This window comes from Struthio camelus, chromosome 7, assembly GCF_040807025.1.
Source record: "Struthio camelus isolate bStrCam1 chromosome 7, bStrCam1.hap1, whole genome shotgun sequence".
Lineage (NCBI taxonomy): Eukaryota > Metazoa > Chordata > Aves > Struthioniformes > Struthionidae > Struthio > Struthio camelus.
The window spans coordinates 43,759,928-43,781,916 of record NC_090948.1 but is presented as its reverse complement, the minus strand read 5'-3'; the positions used below and the strand labels follow the sequence as shown (position 1 = coordinate 43,781,916).

Here is a 21,989-nt window from a genome sequence, read left to right as displayed (position 1 = left end):
GGAAATGAAATCAGAGAACCTGAAAGGTCGGTACGCTTACAGGGCTTAAAACATGCAAGTTAACAAAATGAAGAATTGGGAAATGTTACTTTTGAAGGGTCCTGTAAAATTTTAGTCCATCTCTGTCACTTCAATGGACTGTTTCAGTCCTAAGTTTTAAACAAGGTTAGATAAAAAAATCCTCCCACTCTATAATTTTGTGGGATGTGCACAGGCTGAGAGTACAAGTCAAGCTTAGGAAAGAGCCATAGGACTAAAATTCCCAAGGCTCGGCTTCATCAGGAACAGTGATCAAACAAACAAACATACATAACTTTCCAACAAGGAGTACAGAACAGGGATAAATGCTGCTCTCGATGTGATGAAGACAGTAGTTGTGCTGATGAAGGCAAAGATGTTGTGAAGATGAAGATACTAGTTGTATTTTTAGAAAGAGGGCAGCACAGCTTCAAGTGGAAGTTCACAAGAAAGAACTCTCACAAAGGAAAAAGTGGCATAAGGCACTGCATCACACTGGTAAGGATCATCCTTTTCTGTCCTAAAATGTAAATGAGTGGAAAAACTACCCCAGTCCATTGCCTAAGGAGGGTAAAGAGCCAGTTCTGCATGCTCTGTTTGTGAAGAAATGATGCTTTTATTTAAATCAAGGAAGATTTCAGCCAGAAGCTGTGGATATCTCACCCCTGCTGAGCAGTTTTAAAACACTGTGCAAAAAAGTGATTGCTGAAACAGACAGTTGACTTAGCTGGCAGTGCTGAGATGTTCACTTTGTGGGTTACTATATTGCAACATTGCCTGTGGTTAGACTTCTCCTGTTACAGCCCTGGTAGAGGGCATGCTCCAGGTCCTCCTTCCCAGAGATTTAAAAGCCCTGAAGGATTCTAAGGAGGACGGGAACCAAACATACATTTGGAGTATGTCTTAAAGAACTTTGCTCACTTGCAAAAAAACTTCCTCTGTTTGAAGTGACAACTTGTATGCATATTCATACTACGGGCAGCTTGGAATCAGTACTACTATATTATTACCTAGAGCACCCCTTCATGTACAGAACATGACAGAAATACTCTACCAAAGATTGCAGCAATCCTCGAGGCTTCAGAAATGAGGAAGCGTCTGGTGAAGACATGGACAGACCTCCCCCTGGCCACACAACAGAGGGCAGCAATGGAAACATCTTTCCCCAGTGCCAGCAAAGTCACTTTGCACTTGCTATCTCAACATCTCTGCCAGGTTAAAGATGCCGGAGCTCACAGCTGTTATACAGGAAGGGAAAACTCTGCCTGCTTGGGTTATCTGAAATGTTTAGTTTGCAGAGGTTGCTTGGGAATGGGCTTCTCTGAGGCCTCTGAGAGAAAGCACAAATTGAAGACTTGCTTCTTGGAGCTGAAAGGATAATGCTCCAAGAGGGTCGGGTGGCCTCTATGCCTCTGAAGGAGCACAGTGACTCAATGGTAAAGAGGCTAGAAAGAGAGGAACCTTTAGAAGAAAGTCTTTGCAAAAAGAAAAACAATCTAGAAAAAAAACAGAACCAGGGGATGGTCTCTTCTGAACAGAGGATGAAAGTATTATACGTTGGGACCATACAGGAACAAGGGGAGACAGATGCTATGTCACATGGAGCAGACAGCCTACATCTAGGGCAAAAGGTACCTTCTGAAGAAGTCACTGATGTGGACTAGTGAACTAGGAACAGTCTGTTATACACCCAGGAAAACCCACAGCTCAGAACACTCCATCTCCATGAAAGGGATCAAAATGGTTACCAGACATATTTTGTCCAGTTACATCCTTGTCAGGCACAAAAAGCAGTGGGAAGTGAGCTTAGCCTCTCCCAAACACTGCAAGAGCAGAAAAGCTCTCCCGCCTTTCCCACCTGCAGCAGGGACCCACATTTGGACTAGTCACCCTAAGAAGTAAGATTTTTGTTCCACCACACACTCACCAATTTCAGGTTCTTCTCAAGAATGTGCCATGTTGGCTCCATCACTTCAAACATCATGTAATACTGAATATTCTGTACAAAATTCAGCATCCGCTGCCGCAGTGTGAAAGCACCAGCAAACCTAGGGGAGATATTACACCCACACAACTCAGGGATAGCAAATGCCACTGAGAACTATCACCAAACTTACACAGTGAAGCAAAGCACAGCTAAATATTTCTGTCCTAGCAAATTCACGGCTGCAGTGTGAGAGGGACTGTAAATTTAATGCAAACCATCGCTGATTATTTTCAATATATTTAAATGGCTTTCCCTCAATTACTAGGTTAAGCTTTCCAAACCTGTTGTGCAGGGGACAATTATTTTGAATGTTTGCTTATACTCAACTACAAATGGACAGTATTAAAGCCATTTTACTAGTGTAATTATTTAGTGAGACATATATTTGTTAACAGGACAAAATATAACACGATAAATGGTTCGTGTTTCTTTCTGGGTTATAAGCATTTACTTGTTAAATGAACACTTTAAAAGATTCTGTTTATTGCATCAATACATTCTGGGGATCCAAATAATTTAATCAAACCATCTGCTATCTAGGGAATGTAATACCATTTCCCATTTAAAATCAAATGGTGGGATTAAATAAGAAACTCTTTCAACGATAGTTGGTTTAGGCTCTGTGAAACCAGATTGAAACCTGACATCGACAAACTGGTACAGGTCACCAGGGAGCAGGGGGATCTCCACCCTAGAAACTTTTCAAGACTCAGCTAGACAAAACCATGACCGCCCTGACTTAGTGCTCGCGACAGTCCTACTGTGAGCAGGAAGTTGGACTGGAGACCCCCAAAAGTCCCATCCACTAACACCTCTACAATTACAGGAGAATCAGCACTAAGGCCATGTTTTATGAGGTCAGCACCAAGGCAGCTGAAACTACCACATGACAAGAAAGTGCCAGCGGTGAGGCAGAAGGTACTGCTTTGCAGTACTGGGAGACCTGTCTCGCTCTTCACACTAGCATCTACAGCACCTGGGGTACAGATCCAAAGATGAAAATCCACCCTCACAGATGGAACAAGATAGAAGGATTCTCTAGGAAAACAGCCCACCAACTTTACCTTATTCAACTTTTATCAGATCAAAACCCCTTAACATTAGCCAAATTGTGTGCTGGTCACCAGTTCTTGCTAGCAGCATCATTACAGTCTGGTCAAAAGAGAAGGGTGTTGCTCTTAAACTAGCAGGGTCCTTACTAATCTTGCTCATGCTAAAGTACTGAGCAAGATGATGCATGCACAGATGTCCTCTGCTGTAACTGTTCAGCGTATAACGAGCTAGTCCTAAAGACCATCTCTTCCTTTTTGAAACTTTGTGCCAATAAAGAGGAACAAGCCAAGCAGCACAAAGATTCATCAAGCAGATGCTTTGTACTTAAATCTGAAAGGTTATATAAAAGTTGTACATCTCAGCCTATCAGAAGCATGTAATGATCGGTTTCACATGAAAATGATTCGATTCATGTCACGATCTATCTATCTAGTAGCAAGGAAAACCAAAGCTTGAAAAATGATCCAGCAGGAAAAAAGGCCATACCACTTAGCTGAATGCAGGGAGAATTGCTTGGCAGTCTTATTGCTGATCCAAACATTGCATAACTGTCTTTCCACATGTTTGCAATAGAACATGTGTCTGAAAAGCATCTGGTATCTTGTTAGTGCTTTCCTGAAAAGAAAGGAGAAAACCATTTCAGACTAAGTCCTGCTCTGATGGACAGGTGAAGCTGTGAAGACTGAGGCTGCTCAAAAGCAAAGAGACTTTGCACAGTGTGTTTCTTACGCCTTCAGACACGCACAGTTCTGCAGTGAAACAATGCAAACCAAAGAAGAAAATCACATTCATAACTGTCCCAAAGAATTCCCCTCCAGGGCATCCCTCCTCCGTATTTCCTGCCACCAGGTACATCACCAGCCTCCATCTCCGATTCTCTTGGGCTACATTTGTAAAAGGTCACTCACACCTGCTTGGAGGGAGGGCTGAAAGCCTGCAGTCATGTCCCCATTGTGCTAAGACTGTTAGGATTGCCTAAACAATTCACCAGGATTCTCCAGAAAGATAAAGAAAAACTGTAACTAAGCTACAGGCAGAGTTACTCTGCCAGCAACGCACAGTCAGAAGCAGATGGGGATGCTTATTTATAGCTGCCGAGACTGGGATCAGGTCTGCATTCAGACACTTCAGCGTAGGTGTCTACAGAGCTCCAGTCAATACAGTTTATGAAACCTCACCATATAGTGTTTTCACTACCATAGTTACCATCAGAGCTAATACACCCATCTTGCTATTAAGAAAGAGACACCGTTTCAAAAGGATCGTGTCATTAGAAAAGTCGCACAGCGTTGACTGGTTTCTTTAAAGTGAAGTTAAGAGTTAAACTAAGTGTTGGCATTTAACAACTAACATCTGTCACCTTTTTCACATAACACTGCCTGGCTCAGCTGCCCTGGCTCACATTGGCAGGACTGCCAGTGTTTCTCTGGGGAAGCAGGGAGCAAGGCACTGCAGAAAAATGAAACATTCAGTCTCTCATAACTCAATCAAATGAAAAATCGTTTGCTACAGCAATTTGAGCAAAAGCCTGTATCATTCCAGTTTGGGATCAGGGCTGCGAGAAAGTGCATTATTTCTGCCCTCCACATTTGAGAAATGTTTGGCTCTTACATAAATACCCTCTCAAGACAGTTCACTGTCAAGTGACGATGTAACCTAGGGGATATTCACCTAGGTTCAGGGGATATTTCAGAAGGCATGCACAAATGAAAACCAGATAACTCATCACAAGGAAAAGCAGCAATCCGTTTGAGAAAGCATCAACAGATCTATGTCTTCCTACCATTTAAAATGGAAGCCTGAATGCCGTAGACATGGTCTGGTAGGGCTTTACTGAAAGGACGATCCGCAGTCTACAAGAAGAGCAAGTGTAGCTCAACAACCCCAAAGCAATTTCTGCTAATTAGAAACTAATAATGTCACTTGAAAGGTACAGACTTCCCAGTATTTTGGCTTTTGGAAACAGGTTTCAACCTCAGGCAAAAGCTTGGGCTTTGTTTTCCTTCAGCGGGTTGATACATTACCTGTTTATAATAAGGGACAGAGGCCACTTAACAATGTAGTCAAAGGAAAATGCTTCCAGACCACTGAGAGTGAGCTCTGTGGGATCTGCACTAATAATGGCCTTCTCCTGTTTCGTTTCAATGGCCAGAACTCGCAAGAGCTGCGTAATGAGGTCATGGGGCATCAAGTCAATCTGTAAAGAAATGAAGAGCAGGAAAAAATGAAGCCACAGAGTACTTAACAACTACTACAACAGACGTGTGACAGAACAACTGTGCCAACTGCAAATTATCAGAGTCACTCCCAAGTCACCAAATCAACCCAGGAAGCAATAGTGAAAGGTATGCTCTCAATACCACTGCAGTGGAAAGCGTTTAACTGCCAGCATGCGACGTACCACTCAGCTGACTGCTTTCCCTTTCCCTCAGCCTCTATCAGGTCTATTGAGATCTCACATTCCCCCGGCATAGCTTCTGGGCAGCTTCATATCCATAAAATACTGGAGCAGAAGACCATTTTGCTTGGCTTTCAGCTGAGCTGCAGTAATTACTAATGGGCAGGACCTCTAATCAGGTATTTTCTTGTACTCTGAAGAGGATATCCAAGGTGAGAATAAGCATGATGGACACGCTACTGCTTCCATCTCATCCTGATGTCACCCAAAAGCATCTTCTCTGTGTTCAGATATCACCAAGAAAATGCAGCCCCTTGTCCAGCATGTGTGCTTCCAGTTGCTAACCTGGATGAAAAAGCTTACCCAGAGAAGATCTACAGAAGCACGGTCATCAGCTCTGTTTTCTCTCAGTGCACTTTCAGAAAGTTCTTAAAGGCACACAGATTTTCCCAATACATAGCAGGCCTTTTGCTCAAATTCAATTATATTCTGCTTGCACGTACTCTTACCTTTAAATCGTCCTTGAAAGGATCTGTGTTGGCTGTGCTCATTCGCAGGGCTAATTCAAGCAAAGCCTCTAGCCTAGTAGGTATAATGTCGTCTACGGGCTTCTTAAGTTCCTCTTCTGTGAGATCCATGAAGTGAACAAAAAAGTCCCCTTGATCCATCAGGAAATAGTGCTTTATAGATCTGCTCCATAAAATGAAGAGACAATTCATTAAGTATTTAAAGACCAAGTGTATCCATGCATAATACTAAACCTACAGGAACAAAAGCAATCAATCCAGCCAGCCTGCTGGTTTTGATCACAAAATATTCCTCTCTTTACACAAAACACACAGGATAAATAACCCATTTGGATCCTAATCTTTTATACATGCCCCCTCTTCCTCCATAATCTCAAAGTCAGGATGCTTTCGCGCAGTCAGATCAGGGCTGCTGCTGTTCTTTTTTTCCTTTAAAAATGTACCTTAAGAAAAAAAAAAACACGCACTGCACTGCTGAGCAAAGGATCATACTGCTATCCTGAACAATAAAGCAACTCCCAAGGAGCAAAGGTCCACCCAAGAGGCAGTTGCCAGTTCAGAGTAGGATCTTGGTCTCTTGTGAATGAACAAGTATCTGTATTGATTTTTGAAGTATCCCAGGTATCTGTGTTGACTTTTGCTGCAACATGCTGTGTCAACTTCAGTCTTCAGTTGGCATGAAGTAGAGTGAACTGCAGTGGACCAGGAGCTTGAAACAGCTCGCAGAAAAGTTGAAGGATGAAAATAGCATCTGGTCAAAGATCACAAATGATACCTGCAGTTTTCAGAGCAAAAATGAGATCAGCGCAGCCATAAAACTAAGTGGTTGCAGACTGCTGATCACTGCTAGGTTGGGATAGCGCTCAGCCCCTCAGTTTCCCTGTCATTACTCTCTTGAACGAAGATAGTTTCCGCAGCCACAAGGAAGTTCCGACAATGTCAGTGGTTAACTGAGGAGAGAAGACAGGCAGGGAAGCAAGATACTTGCTGTGGACACATCCCAAAGCCTCTGGTCACTCAGTGAGAACCTAAATAAAAACCTGATCTAGTAGTGTTGGCAATAATCACATTTCAAGCAGGAGATCAAACTAGAGACCTGCAAAGACCCCTTCCAACCAAGATTTCTGTGATGGTGTGAAATAGGTATTGAAGGGAGAGAGTCAATACTCTCATTTTACTGATCAGAAGTGGTTATCTGTCACATTTCTCTGTGATTTCATCACAGCCATACCATCTCAATCTTCAAAACTCACTGGAAGCTCAACCAGCTGCTGCCCCCCAACAGACGATATATATATATAGGACAGCTGCTGAAAGATCCAGCAGAGAAGCCTATTTCTAAGGTAAGGAGGTCATAGACATCAATCCCAGCTGGAGAGGCTGAGCAACAGCTTAAGCTGAAACTATACTGTGCTACCCACGCCCAGCAGAGGGCAGACGCTGTTAGAACTTGGAAACCAGTATCCTTTCAATAGTCCTATTAAAGGAAAGGGTGTTTGGAGAGATGACAGATACAGGCTACATAGAATCTTCTTAATGATTGGCATGTCTCAGGTGGCTTTCATGACCTGTTATGAAACAGGACATGTCTGGTGGCTTGCACAGGCTAGGAAGGCAGGTATCAGTTTCAAAGGAGTGAAACACGGATCTTCAGATTTTCCCACAGCCTCTATTCAACTCCTCCATTCAGCCTGTTATCCCACTAGCTCAGCTGGAACTACTGTGTTCCCAGTTTTGGAGCAGATACTTCTGTTGTGGCTACAACTTCTTCAGGCCTAGCAAAAAGCAGGCCCAAAGCCACCTCGCTCGGCCTGCTAGCCACATTCACTTCAGTTGCCATTACTGTTACAGCTTATGTCTCCCAACAGGCATCTTCTCTTGCAAGTTCCTTAGAAAGTTTGTTCCATGAAGCTCAGATCACTTTCTTTCACACCGTGTGTGACTGGTTTGAAGCAGAATCTCTAGTACCAGGTCACAGCCCACTTGCAAACTACCTTATAGACAGCTATCAATTGCAATTTTCTACCTATTTGCTGCTGTCTTGGTGTTCTGGATATTTAGGTTCCCTTTTTTTTACCATTTTCTGAAGATAATAACAAACTAAAAGCTTGATTTACATAGGGAAACTGATGTCCCTTTCACCCAATATTTCTATGATTCTACACTATTTTTTTCCTCAGCAAAAAAACCAAACCTTATTTTTTGCCGGCCAACATTTCTAATGGAAACGGAGATAACTCAATAATAATATCCCATGGAGAAAAAAGCTAACCTTAAAATCTTATGTTCACTATTAGAACCTAACTATTAAACATAAATTTAGTAACATAAATCAAACCTCAGGTGAGCCACCAGCTCTTTCTCCTCCATTAGGAAATCCAGAAGAACTTTGCTAGCATAGTTATATGCTTTTTCTATTTGTTCCACATACGCTCTCTCTTTTAAAGTATAGATGACCTCTTTAGCCACAGGGCAGGTAACATCACGTCCACATTCTCGCACAACATTTAAATATTTCCCTAGAAGCAAAAAGAAAGAATGACCCATATTCATACCAACTGCATACCAACGGCGCATCTCTCCGACAGGAAAACTTTCAGTTCACTGTTTTCAAGCAGAAGAGATATTTAGAAATGTTTACAGTAAGTTGTACCGAAAGCTGGAAAGGATTTAGATGTCTTTTAAGAAAAGATGGGATTTTAACTTACGCTCCTAAAGTCAGGCTTAAAGAGTCATTTAGAAATGGTTTTGTTTCCAGGGGGGGTAAAACACCTTTGCAGCTATCTGGAAACTTCAAAAATCCGGTAGCATTTCAGAAGCAGCTACCCGATAGTACTTTTGACAAATAAAAATGGTAACCATCAGGTGGCATGTTTCATTCAAGTGTCCAAATTAAAACTCAGCATGTTCAAACATCAGTCACGCAGCTCCATCTAGCTAGCTGTACCCATGAAACACAGAGCAGTAACACATAAAATTCTCCTTCCTGTTGGACTCCTTTCCCACATTTTGTTTTACTTACAGGATTTGGTTTTTCTTTTAATCTGATTTTTCTGTTCTCCTGAGAAGTTGCAGCTGGACAACCCCATAAATTGGCAAACAACGATAACATTTGCCGAGTCTTTACATAAAGAATGACAACACTTACCTCAGATTGTTCTTACATCAGAAACATATTTTCACCTACCTGTGCTTAGGATTTTGTCCGCCATCTTCTGCAAGAATGAGGGAATCTGTTGCTGAACAACAGTATATCTTTGATCCCAATACTTGTCATTATAGTCTTCCTGAATCTTCTCTTTCTGCAACTCATGTTCTTCCACCATGAACTCACTGAACAGTTAAAGCATGTGTTGAGAGGCAGGAATTGGTACAATGAGGATTACTTTTAACCTGTCAACTGGTAATATGATCTATCAGAAATAAGGTTTCAAGAAGATACATTCAAACTGAAATTAGCCTGTCTTTGTAGTAACAGGAGAAGTATTATTCAATGTTTGTGTTAATCTGCAATCCATCACTACAGAATTTTATAGGGCCCGCAAACCAAGTCTAAATATCCAGCTGTCAGCGCACAGGTGAGGAAGATGGCCTTTCTTTGCCTTCTCTCCATCAGGAGGGAATTCTTTCTAACTATTTTAACTTCAGTTTCCTCCCCCTGCATAGGGTTCTGAAAATGGGGGAAACAGAAATGCTGCATAATCTATTAAACACAGAAAAATGCTTTAAATTATTCTATAAAAATGAAGAAACTCTTTCAGAGAGTGTCATTAGTTCCTATCAGATTATTCTGTTAGTGGATTACATTTAGCATAGAGCCAGTGAGTTAGTGCACTCATGCTCTATGAGAACAGGTCTCACTTCCGTCCTGACACGGATGAGGATGTTAGAGGGGAATGCACATAAAGCATGGGAAGGTGGAATTGGAGTGGATTAGGTATCTGAACAGTTGTGTTTTGGACTTTTGCATATAATTTCCTTTAATTTGGACAAATAAAGCAAGTGACAACACCTCTGAATGTATGACCAATGAGTCAAATAAGAAAGGCAGTTAAGCACGCTCCAACAGCTCCCCTTCCTGGCAACGTTGCTTCACCTATATACTGCTGCCTAGTCCAGGCCTGCTAGGCTATGCAGATTCTACAGAGGATATGTACACTAAAGAGTTTAAGCCAAAACGAAAAATAAATCCTTAACTGTTCTTTACCTGTATGGATCATTAATGATGCCTCGATATATCCACTTTTCCAAAATTTCAAAATAAGGCACGCTGGCTGCCTTGGTTAAGTACAGACACAGCTCCTGGGCCTGGCTGTCTCCCGTGTAATTGAAAGTCTTGTCATGGAGTAAGCTCAGAGTTGATCCTCCCATACACTCACCTTTATCCACAGAAGTAGCTAAAATTTAAAAATATAGATGTATTTTAGAGCTCTTCATTTAAACGCATAGATTAATCGCACAGGCTATGCAGGTAAAAGTAATGAAGCTAGCAGTTGATTAGCTGACCACCTTATGTCACAAATTTTGAAGTCAGCTGTAGATCCCTCCCGTAGGGAGAGCACACTGTGATGAAGGTACAAGGCCATTCCACTACACAAACATCCTGAAACATCCTGAAATGAAAATTGAAATGATCCACAATGTATTCACCTCTACTCAGCACTGGTGAGACTGCTCTTGGAACACTGTGTTCAGTTTGGGAACCCCAATACAAAAGAGACGTTGTCAGAATGGAGAGAGTTCAGCAGAGGCTACTTAAGATGTGGGGCTGGTGTCCAGGGAATACAAGCACAGCCGGAGGGAGCTGGGCTTGTTAGCCGTGAGAAAAAAAAGTGAAGCAGAGGGGTATCTAATAGCATTCTTCTGCCATCTAATGGATGGTTCTAGAGAAGATGGTATGAGACTCCTCTTGGAGGAGCACAATGCAAGATAGGGTACAAGATGCAAGAGGCAAAAGTTACAAGGGAAACTCCAGTTGGAGATAAAGGAAAAAACCTCACAACAAGGGTGGTGAAGCCATGGGGCAGGGCCCAGAGTGGTGGCCTTGAGGATTGCTCAGGCTCACCTGGACACGGCCCTGAGCAAACTGCAGTAGATGCAGTGTTGGCTCTGCTGTGATCAAGGAGTTCAACTAGAGGCTTCCAGATTTTCCTTCTACTTGAATCTTTTTTCAATCATACATCCACACACAGCTGGAGATGCATTTGGAAAGAAGCTGAGCAGAGGTAGCAGCAGCAGAAATAACTGATCTGAAAGGCCTGGACTGAGAAGGTGAAAAGGACAGACTTTCCTCATGACAAGGGGTTGAAGGACAAATTCATCCCTAGAAAATGAAGATTCTGAGAGCAGGTAATGGAAGTTTTATTTCTTGGCAAGATGTACTCTACACCATCTGTAGCACATGCTTATGCAAATCTGCAGGATAACCTATCTTTGAGGAAGACAATATATAGAGACAGATGTCTCAATCTCCCCCAACTCTTCTGGCTGACATGACAGCTACAAGGAAATCGAAAAAAGAAAGGGGTAAGAATCCAGCAGCTGACTCATTACAAACAAATTTAAATCCCCCTGTACACTGTATTCATGTACGTCTCCACTGAATCAATTCCTGTCAATAACTTATCAACAGTGGGATATGAAAACAGAAATCTGAACAACTGCAGGATAGCGAGCTGACACAGCTGCCAGATAGATTTTCATACAGCTAGAGGAAGGGCGAATCTAGCAGACACCTTCTAGTTACTGGCAAGAACAATTTACAACACAAGGGAGTGCGACTGGTCCATTACCAAGAATCATCTGTCATCTATACTGAAAAATGATGAACTTGAGAGCACGCTGAAGGACTTAGCCAGATTCTGAAGACAGCAGATCCAGAAGAGTCAGAATACTCAGATACTGAACAGACAGTGAAGGAGATCCTGGAATCAGCACTGCCACAGACAGGTTAGAACAAATCCAAATCACCAGCGCTCTCTCTGAAATGTGAAGAGATTCTATGGAAACAAAGGGATTGGAAGAAAAATATATGGCGGAAGTCTGCTGACTACAGGAAGACACGAGATCTCAGGGATCCCAAGCTGCTGCCTAATCTCAATGAGAACTTGTGATGCTCCTTGATGTCAAATAAGTTCATTTTGACTATTCCTGCTTGAGGAAAAAATCCCCCAGAACAGTGGACTGGACTTTGGACTCATGATCCAGAATCTCAGACTTGGTGAAATAATCTGCAAGATCACTGAAGGCACTAAGATGAATCACTGAGCTATATCTCATTGGTAATTTCTAATCTCCAAGGCTTCAATATCTCCTGACAGAACCAGCTTCCTCATGTTCTCTCTTGCTGGTTAACAGAGCGGACACTAATGGAAATCATCTGTATGTGGGAGGAAGGAAGCAGTTTGCTGTCTATAGACACTGCAAAAGGAAACATTTCCAGTCTGACGTAGCGTGGTGTGTACACACACACACACACACACACACACACACACACACACAGACAGTGTGATAAAGTACATGTGAACTCTCTTAGAGCAGTGCCCTGACAAGTACAATTTCCCTTGGCTTTCTTCTTTAATACAACACAAAATGAAACTGATGCATGCCCTGTCTGAATGACTACTCCATAAAGTGTTCAGAAGCTCCTGTCACGCACCCGCCAAAATGTAACGACTGTGTTTTTGGAACTTACCAAGTGAGGCAAGAATCTCCAGGGTCCTCATTGTGGGTTGGATATAAAACCAGAGTTTCTGCAGTGACAGAAGACCCTGTCTCTGAAGATGTTCCAGCTGGGTAATAAGTATCATGTATTCTTTGATTAGGGTCCGCATAGCCGCAGCCAAAGCGTGATTTACCTGTCCATACTCAAAGGAAGACTTTTCCTCTACAAACCTGCAAAATGAAAAATGGAAACTCTTTTGGGTTAGGCAATTTCTATAGTTTTCAGGAACTTTATCTTTAGGATATTGCATAAGCCTTGAGAGTACAACCATGTATTGGAAAGCACACCAGCCTTCTAAAGGAGTTTCAGGTGCCATATTTGCTCTCTGTCTCCCTGCCTATTTCTTATCATTGCATTTCCTAGTTTTGAAAGCTACATGAAAATGCTTCCTCTCAAATCACAGGGCATCTTGAATTATTTGCAAAACCAGTAAACAAAAAGTCCGAGTCAGGTTTTGCAAGCTGATTGCCTTTGCATATGCAACATATTAGAGGACAGGAAAAGATCTCAAAAGGAAGCAATGTGGTAGATCCAGCTGCTGGAGAACTACTGCTAGCTTCACTACTCAATATGCCACAGAGGGGCTTCACCTGATTAGATTTAGATGGTTTCATCTGTATTAGTGGAAAGAGACAGATGCTGCTGAATACAGTTCATCTCATCTGGAGGAACACAGGTAAAAGATTAGACAAGTCATTTCCTAAAAATGCTTCTGTCTTTTTGCTGACCTTTTAGGGAGTTTAGATCAGATGCATACATCTATATTACAAGTATCTGCTGTTAGTGAGGTGCGCCTCACAGTACCAGCCCCTAAGGAGTAGTAAGTCCTCTTGCTCTGCAGCATACATGAAAGTTGTTTCAGCCCTGGACACCCAGAGGAAAGCAAAAAGCAGGAAACAAGAAGAAAACCACAGCAGAATAGGAAGCTATAAGCCAGAATAAACAGACAGATCCTATTTGCCACTTGCCTTAATGTACCAAGACACAGCTTGGAGAAAACAAAGGTGAGGTGAACACAAAAATGAACTGGCAGCACAGAGGAGAAAGCCAGCAACAAGAACCATAACCATAACCATTTTGAAGAATTGTCATTTTTATTTGATATCCCAACAGATTTAAATTAAGCTTTGAAGCTACCACATGCACAAATGACAGATTCTCTAGCTCCATTCTACATCACAATGCTGAGAAGAGAATATCCTCCTATATGAAAAAATGTCAGCTGGGTACCTGGTGACAGCAGAGTAACTTGCTGCTACAGGAAGAATCCTGGTCACCAGCTCTTTGATGGACAAGTCCAAGTTCGGATCGACTAAAAATGCTCGGTTCTGCCTGCCTATGAGAGGCTGTGCTGTGATGTATCTTCCATCCACACCAATCAAAACGTATAGCAAGTCCTCCACAATCATGGATTCTTGGGATGCTAACGGTAAAGTACCTATTTGAAAAGAGAGGACAAAAAAAGAACACAATCTGAACATGCCATAGCACTTCCATTCACTCCCTTTTGATCTAGTGCCTGAAACTTGAAAGGAAGACATACCATCATTCAAAAGAAGATTATGCAAAGCTGAACCGAGATACAGAGAAATAAACCTGAGTTAGGGTCAATTTCAAAATCATCTGCCTTGCTTTCTAGGAGAACAGAATCCTTTGTTCATTTGTATTGGAAGTAAACCAAGCAGAGAGGGTTATACCTCCAACATCTGTGACCAAGGGAACGTCACCCACTGCTTGTACACGGCTCATCCTTCCATCGAAATGGGCTCATTTATACTAGATCTGAAGAGATCCAATCTTGTCTCAACAATTTCCCATATTTTTCCTCCGCTGAAATATTGCAAATACAAAGAATACAACTCAAGTACAGAAACAAAGCAACATTAGCCCAGCAAATGCGACAGCTGAACGTCGAGCTATAGACTCTCTGAATGGTGCAATCAACTACAAACCAGCTGCAAAGAAGCAGGCTGGATTGATGAATGCTCTTTTGGCAGGTACTACTACAGATTTTTTAGCTGAGGAGACAGATGTGATACTCCTACAGTAGGGCTTTATGAAGGCTATGACTCAAGACAGGAAAAGGACGGAGAAACTCAAAATACACATTAGATCTCACGGATGGATATCGGGCTGGAATTCTTTACAGAAGAAACTGGGAAGAAAATAACAAGGCTTTTTTTTTTCTGAGCCCTGCACTACTTCTGCAGAATCCAAGGAGCCAAATTTTACTTTCCTCGGGAGTATGATGAAATCCAAATGCCAGTTCTGAACAAGTACAAAAAATGAAACATTACTGCAATTTTCCCTGTGCATCACATACCTATAGGTACCGTTGTGTCAGTGCTTAAACTGGTGCCAATTAGGAAATCACCAATAAGTGCAGGTCTCTCATACACCCACGATGGAAATACTGGAATGGGCTGACCAGAATTCTTCTTGTTTTGTTTATCTCGGAGCATTTTTCGTGTAACCTCAAGAGGCTGTTGGAAAAAGAGAGAGAAAGAAAGAGGGAAAAATACAGACATCTTTGGAAGTCCAAATTGAAATTTTTGGGGTTTTAAACGGAAATTGACTGTAAACTGATCACTTGAGAACAGAAAGTGGAATTGCTGGTCTTTTAGTAGCACGGTATAGGATTTGATCTTCTAGTACCATCTAGTCTATTGGTCCCAGTGCTGCAGAGCTCACTGGTTTTTTTACGTAGTTGTCCTTCCTTTACCTAAAAAAATGGTTTGGGGGATACATCAAACAATGCCTTTCTGCAATCCTCCCCAGCAGTCTAGGTGCTACAGGACACATACAAGAGCCGAATGGGGACATTCACAAGAACTAAGCAGCAAGCTTCAATTTAGGAAGGCTTCATAGTTTACGAAGAGTACCATATTAAAGCCAGCAAATACTTCTAGAAGCAGCAGCAGTAAAACCTCATGCAAAACGCGCTTGCAGACAAGCTAACAAACATCCCTGAACTCAGTTTCTACACAGTGTCTATCGTGTAGATGCATGTGAAATGTAACCCAGATAATCCACCCAAAGATAGCTGGAAGATGACTGTGGTTTTTACTCTGAATAGGAGTCAGTGAATGAAGTGAGCTCTCAAAAAACCAAATGGCTCTGGGTCTCAGTCAGTAAAATAAATGGAGTATAAGGTTAATTACCAGGCAGCAGAGGCCCATGAGAGCTATAATCTACACGAACAACCACAGCCACAAGCGCACAAGCATGGGAGACACGCTTATGAATGTCATTCTCTAAGCTCCATAGATGTGTACGTGGAATCAGATATGCACAGGGTCATTTTACTTTCTCCTCATATGTCCCAGAGGAGAGAGGCGTGTAGGAAGGAAGCGAGCGTACATGCGAGTATTGCATCTTAAAGGATGGTGCTCTTCTGTGTGAGTTTATTCACGCTATGGCTGACCCCAACCACGTTCCATATTCTCAGAACTGTGCACAGTTTGGTCTTAAAATCCTCCAAACAAGCATCAGTTGTGGAACTGCTGTCCAAAGCAACACCAGTTTTGGGCACCTCTGTCGCAGCCTGAATGCCAGCAGAATACTGGTATAAGGTCCTTAAATCAGAGAGGCACCCACACTCATGGCCTGACATGAGCTTCGACTCAGAGGTGTCGAGTTTAGGGCTCCTTAAAAAAAAAATCTTAAACCTCTATAGTGGGAAAAATACTCATCTGTTTGTTGACGCGATATACAGCGGTTGATTTGTCCATCGTGATCTGGACTCACAGGCATTGGCTACAGGATGAAAACATCATGTGAATTTTCTGTACCACCTTGTGCTTCATTAAGAAGCTCATTTGATGACCTTCATTGAGGCCATTAAAGGAAGACCTGAAAAGGAAGCTCTCCCAATTGTGCTGCTCCTCTGAACACAGCTGCATGAACATGCCTCTCCTCAGGAGAAGGGCAGCCACTATCACACCTTTCCAAATGGCAAGGAGGTTGCACGAAAAACTCCTCAACAATTGGATAGATCTCACAATCACAACATCTCCACGAATAGTTCACACCTACGAGACAGGAGACTGAAAACATCTAAGTCCAAAACCTTTTGAGGTATCATGTTAAGTATGGGAGACCATACAATCTAACAGAGATAGGTAAGATCTTGACATGGTGTTTGAATTGAAGACTGCGCTACAAAACAGAGCTAGTTCAGTGAAATGCACTATATGAAAGCTGCATCTCGGAGGTCCAGAGACATGAAGAAATTCCCATCTCCAACAGCTGAAAGGAAATCAGATCCTTTCACCTTCACTCAGACTGAATGTGCAGAGGTTCTCGACAAAGTGTCACAGCGTGCTGTGACCCAGGCGTGCTGGAACTTCTGTCCCTGTGAGCTCACAGTCTACGGGCTGCAGTGTGATCGGGCTGTGGCTGTAGCCCCTAACAGAAAGGCAGGAGCTGAGGCTTATTCCTTTCAGTGATCATGAAAAGGATCAACGAGAATCCCTGAAAGGGACCCACAGCCTTCTTAATCCAGCAACTGACTCTTCCTTACTCATCCAAAATCCTCAAATGATACAGTAGCTCAGCCAGGGATCTCTGCTTTAAAGTGACAGATAGAGAAGTCATACTGGTCACATCTACTGCAACTGAGCAACGCGTTCCTGAAACCAGCTGTGCTTTTGAGAAAAAGATAGAAATATCATGCTAGCTACCAGCAGGGAAAAAGTTAGCAAAAGATTTTGTCCTGCAGCTTGTCAGGGGCTCCAATTTCCAAACTAACAGTGTGAAGCAAATAACATACCCTTTCTCCCACAACTAGATACATAAAGGTCTTATCACAAACCTGCAGGATTGAGCTTTCACCAATACAGCTGACATAGCTCATAGAGGAAATTCTCATTTTTAGGGACCCTGATTTCCTAGTGATTCTCTTGGATGACAAGAGGCAGGGATCTTCTACTGGAGTTTAACTAGCTCCAGTGTGAATTTGTTAACCGGCAGAGTTTAAAAACGTTGAGACAGTATGGGCTATTAAGGATACCGCTATGTGAAAGGGAGTATGTAAGTTTTACCATTTCAGCATTTCAGTGATTTTTGGGCCAAAACCAGCCCAATGTCCTCCTCAGTACACAAAAGAAGCAACTCCAAGCAGCGAGCGATCACTGGATGAGTAATCACAATGCAGGTGGCCAAGCACTTCTGGCATTGGCGATAAGGCACATGTCTCAAGGGCATGAATCACCTCCTCTCTGCAACCGAAAATTTAGTCAGTACAGGATTCAATGACAGCCTGGATAAAACTTCTAGGATTGAAAACTTGGCCCTCAGGTGTCAGCCAGCTGCTTAAAAGCCTACATGATAAGATGGCAGTTTGCCACTGTCAGGCCGATGAAGGCATTGGTATCTTAAGCAATGACAGTGCCCACATCCATCAACAGAGAGAAAGAGCTCATCGTTGCGCTCAGTGAATGTCAACGGAGTCAGTGAATGCGGTGTCTCTGCGCCACAGCCTTGGTGCCAAGGAGGGCAGACAACAAGTGGATTTATACCGAACCCAGAGCACAAAGCCAGTGAGGAGAGGTGGAGAGAGCTGGGCTTTGCTGGGTCTGGCCAAGAGAAGGTGCAGGGGTGATCTAGGAACAGCATGTGACTATGGAAACAGCAAGTACCAAGATGATAGATGGAGCCTAACTCTTGTCTGCAGTGACAGGTGATACAAGAGGCAACAGACTCAAGCTGCACCTTGGGATATTCAGACTGGACAAGAGGAAACAAGTCTTCTCTGGAGCCGGAAGCACCTGTGGGACAGGCCAGGGAAGTGAGGCATCTCTGCCCTGGGCTGCCTCAGGCCTCACTCAGATGGGCAAAGCCACAGGGTGGGTGACAGTTCTGCTGCGAGCAGGAGGCTGGACTAGAAACCCCTAGAAGTTCCTTCTACCAGCGCTGCTAAAAATCCGTGGAAACACTAGCACTTATCCTCCAGGCCAGGTGAAGATACTGCCATGAGGATCACAAATACAGAAGCTCAAGGGAGATGCTCGCATCCTTCAGTATCAATTATGGTGACAAGGATCATTCCAGAGACTCTGCCAGTACACAACCAGGCTTCTAGAAAGGAGATGTAGTTGGAATGATTTTGGCAGGTGCTGGAGAAATGAGTTAACTAAATTCCAGTCAGACTGGTGAAACTTAATTGTAATAGTGGGTGTACTGGAGTCACAGATGGCTAGGATAGCACTGGGAAAGCAACTTTACCAGTCTGACTGTTGTCTTATAGAGCTAATGGTAAGTGCAATGGCAACTATTACCTCCTAGAGAGAGACCTCTTGGGAAACAGCTGTAGTAGAAACTCTGCAACAAGACATGTGATCTGATATGGCCACACTGACTCAATGGCCTGAGTGCCAGGCCTTTATGGCCTTTTCTCAGAGGTCCCGCTCTCAAGCTCTAGGCCTGAAGAAAGTACAAATGGAAAAGCATGGAGGCACAAATCTTTTTAATGAAACAATAGAAGATAGCCAGTGAGCAGTATCTGTAGAATCCAGCCAGCACAGTAAACTAAGGCTGAGAGGTGGTCAACAGTGAAAATAAAACATGCTTTTGCTCCTCCCTTCTTTCTGTTCAGTGCACAGCAAATTTATAATAGAGTGCTTGCTTTTCCATTTCAGTTCCTCTCAGTCACAGAACGGTATCTGTGACTCAAAGGAGAAGTATGGATGGGAAATCAACTTATCTATTTGAACTACATGTGCCAGGGAACACACTTTTCTTTCTTCCTTGAGAAAGTCTGCACACAAATTGTAATAAAGAGATCAGTTATCCTACTGCAAATTTATCTTCCTTTCACGATCTACATCAACCACTTGACTTAGATCAGCGGTGAAGGATTTGGATGAGTTAGGCAGACGACTCGCGGAAACATTTATTTCATAGTGTATGTGGAACATGGCCAGTTTTATCACTGCCTGACAAAGGAGGAGGCACTGGTCTCTCTCCACTTAGAAGTTCAACTCTCCCTCATCACACACATACACAGTCCTTCATGCTGACAAGCCCTGTAGGTGTTTGTTAGGCCACTCTCCATCATCTTGGAAAGGTCCTGGAGATCAGGAGAGGGGCCTGAGGCCTGGAAGAAAGCCAATGTCACCCCAGTCTTCCAAAAGGGCAAGAAGGAGGAGCCAGGAAACTACAGGCCTCTCAGCCTCCCCTCCAGCCCTGGAAAGGTGATGAAACGGCTCCTCCTGAAGGTCCTCACTAAGCATCTGGAGGACAAGAAGGTGATCAGGAGTAGTCAGCATGGCTTCACCAAAGGGAAATCATGCTTGACCAAGCTGATAGCCTCCTAGGATGCGATGACTGGCTGGGTAGATGAGGGCAGAGCAGTGCATGTTGTCTACCTGGGCTTCAGCAAGGCTTTGGACACTGTCTCCCATCACATCCTCCCAGGTAAGCTCAGGAAGTGTGGGTTGGATGAGTGGACAGTGGTGCAGAGTCAACTTGGAGGCCTGTAGCTAGCGGTGTCCCCCAGGGGTCAGTCCTGGGTCCAGTCTTGTTCAATGGAGTCATCGATCACCTGGTCCTCCAGTGAGTGTCCTCCAGGCAGAGTGCACCCTCAGCAAGTTTGCTGATGATACTAAACTGGGGGGAGTGGCTGACACACCAGAAGACTGTGCTGTCACTCAGAGGGGCCTTTTACAGGCTGGAGAGCTGGGCCGAGAGGAACCTCCTGAAGTTCAACAAAGGCAAGTGCAGGGTCCTGCACCTAGGCAGGAATAACCCCATGCACCAGGACAGGCTGGGGGTTGACCTGCAGGAAAGTAGCTCTGCCAAGAAGGACCTGGGACTGCTGGTGGACAACAAGCTGACCATGAGGCAGCAGTGTGCCCTTGTGGCCAGGAAGGCCAAGGGTCTCCTGGGGTGCATTAGGCAGAGTGTTGCCAGCAGGTGGAGGGAGGTGATCCTGCCCCTCTCCTCAGCCCTGGGGAGGCCTCACCTGCAGTCCTGTGTCCAGTTCTGGGCTCCCCAGGACAAGAGAGACATGGCACTCCTGGAGAGAGTCCAGCGGAGGGCTACCAAGATGATTAGAGGGCTGGAGAAAGGCTGAGAGAGCTGCGCCTGTTCAGCCTGGAGAAGAGAAGACTGAGAAGTTATTTGATCAACGTGTACAAGTATCTGAAGGGAGGGTGTAGAGAGGATGGGGTCAGACTCTTCTCCGTGGTGCCCAGTGACAGGACAAGAGGCAACGGGCACAAACTGGAACACAGGAGGTTCCGTCTGAACTTGAGGAAAAACTTCTTTCCTGGGAGGGTGACAGAGCATTGGAACAGGTTGCCCAGAGAGGTGGTGGAGTCTCGTTCCCTGGAGATAGTCAAAACCTGCCTGGACGCAATCCTGGGCAATGTGCTCTAGAGGACGCAGCCTGAGCAGGGGGATTGGACTAGATGATCTCCAGAGGTGCCTTCTAACCTCAACTATTCTGTGATTCTGTGTCTCAAAACACTGAACATGGAGAATCCATTTCTCTAGCCATTCATGGCCTGAAGTGATGTGATCACTCCAGCAAACTTCCTGCTTGGTGACAGATTCATCTACTGTCCTTACCAGGGACGGAAGGCCACTCCCTAACAGGTGTTAGTTCTGCTCAGCCAATGAGACAGAAAGATCTCTGCAGACTGAACATAACTACACATCTGCTGGGGAGTTGGCATGGGCAATAAACCATATACAGCCGCAGCTGGAGACCTCAACAGCAAAGTTTGATGTGATACATCATGAATGTGAATGCTGCCACGTGGCCCGATAGGGTAGAAAGTTCTGTAGGGTGGGCAGCTGAGTAAGACACACACCTCACCAACTTGGACAGGACAGTGCATGGAACCTGTCCAGAGATAGAAAGGCCTCCACTGAATGAGGATATAGAGCTGCTACAACAGACACTGCAGATTGAGAAGACCCCAACACATGATTTCTGAGTATTCACAAGTAGGCCTACATCTCCAGAGACAGTCAGTCACATTCGGAGCCTGGAGGTCTGTCCTTTGATAGACTTTATTGACCAGTCATCAGAATGGGGAACAGGAGCAAGCCTCTGGGATGAAGTTAAGTTTCAAAATTCTAAATGGAAGTATTTGTGCATATTGTCCGGTTGCTCATTATGGACCTCTAAGCCCCCTCTCTCTATTACTCTTTCAGCTGTGTCCATGTAACTGTCCAGACAACTGCTCCTATTATCTTCTGCAGCCAAAATGACCCAAGGTAGCTAGGTATGGTTATTTATACAAATGACTACAGAAAAATGGAAGCTTGTATTTA

At 43.7% G+C, this 21,989-nt stretch overlaps 1 protein-coding gene across 3 annotated transcripts in view; it reads right to left on the bottom strand.

The window, feature by feature from the left end:
* Positions 1-21,989, bottom strand: part of TUBGCP2 (tubulin gamma complex component 2) — a 41,535-nt gene that overhangs the window by 13,510 nt on the left and 6,036 nt on the right. For all 3 annotated transcript variants that reach the window (XM_068951136.1, XM_009683200.2, XM_009683199.2), the window contains 10 exons: positions 15,031-15,190; positions 13,938-14,145; positions 12,678-12,877; positions 10,191-10,380; positions 9,171-9,316; positions 8,322-8,502; positions 5,966-6,146; positions 5,083-5,255; positions 3,545-3,673; positions 1,946-2,066 (listed from right to left, as the gene is read on the bottom strand). In XM_068951136.1, the coding sequence (XP_068807237.1) occupies positions 1,946-2,066; positions 3,545-3,673; positions 5,083-5,255; positions 5,966-6,146; positions 8,322-8,502; positions 9,171-9,316; positions 10,191-10,380; positions 12,678-12,877; positions 13,938-14,145; positions 15,031-15,190 (1,689 nt within the window). The remainder of the gene's footprint in view (positions 1-1,945; positions 2,067-3,544; positions 3,674-5,082; positions 5,256-5,965; positions 6,147-8,321; positions 8,503-9,170; positions 9,317-10,190; positions 10,381-12,677; positions 12,878-13,937; positions 14,146-15,030; positions 15,191-21,989) is intronic.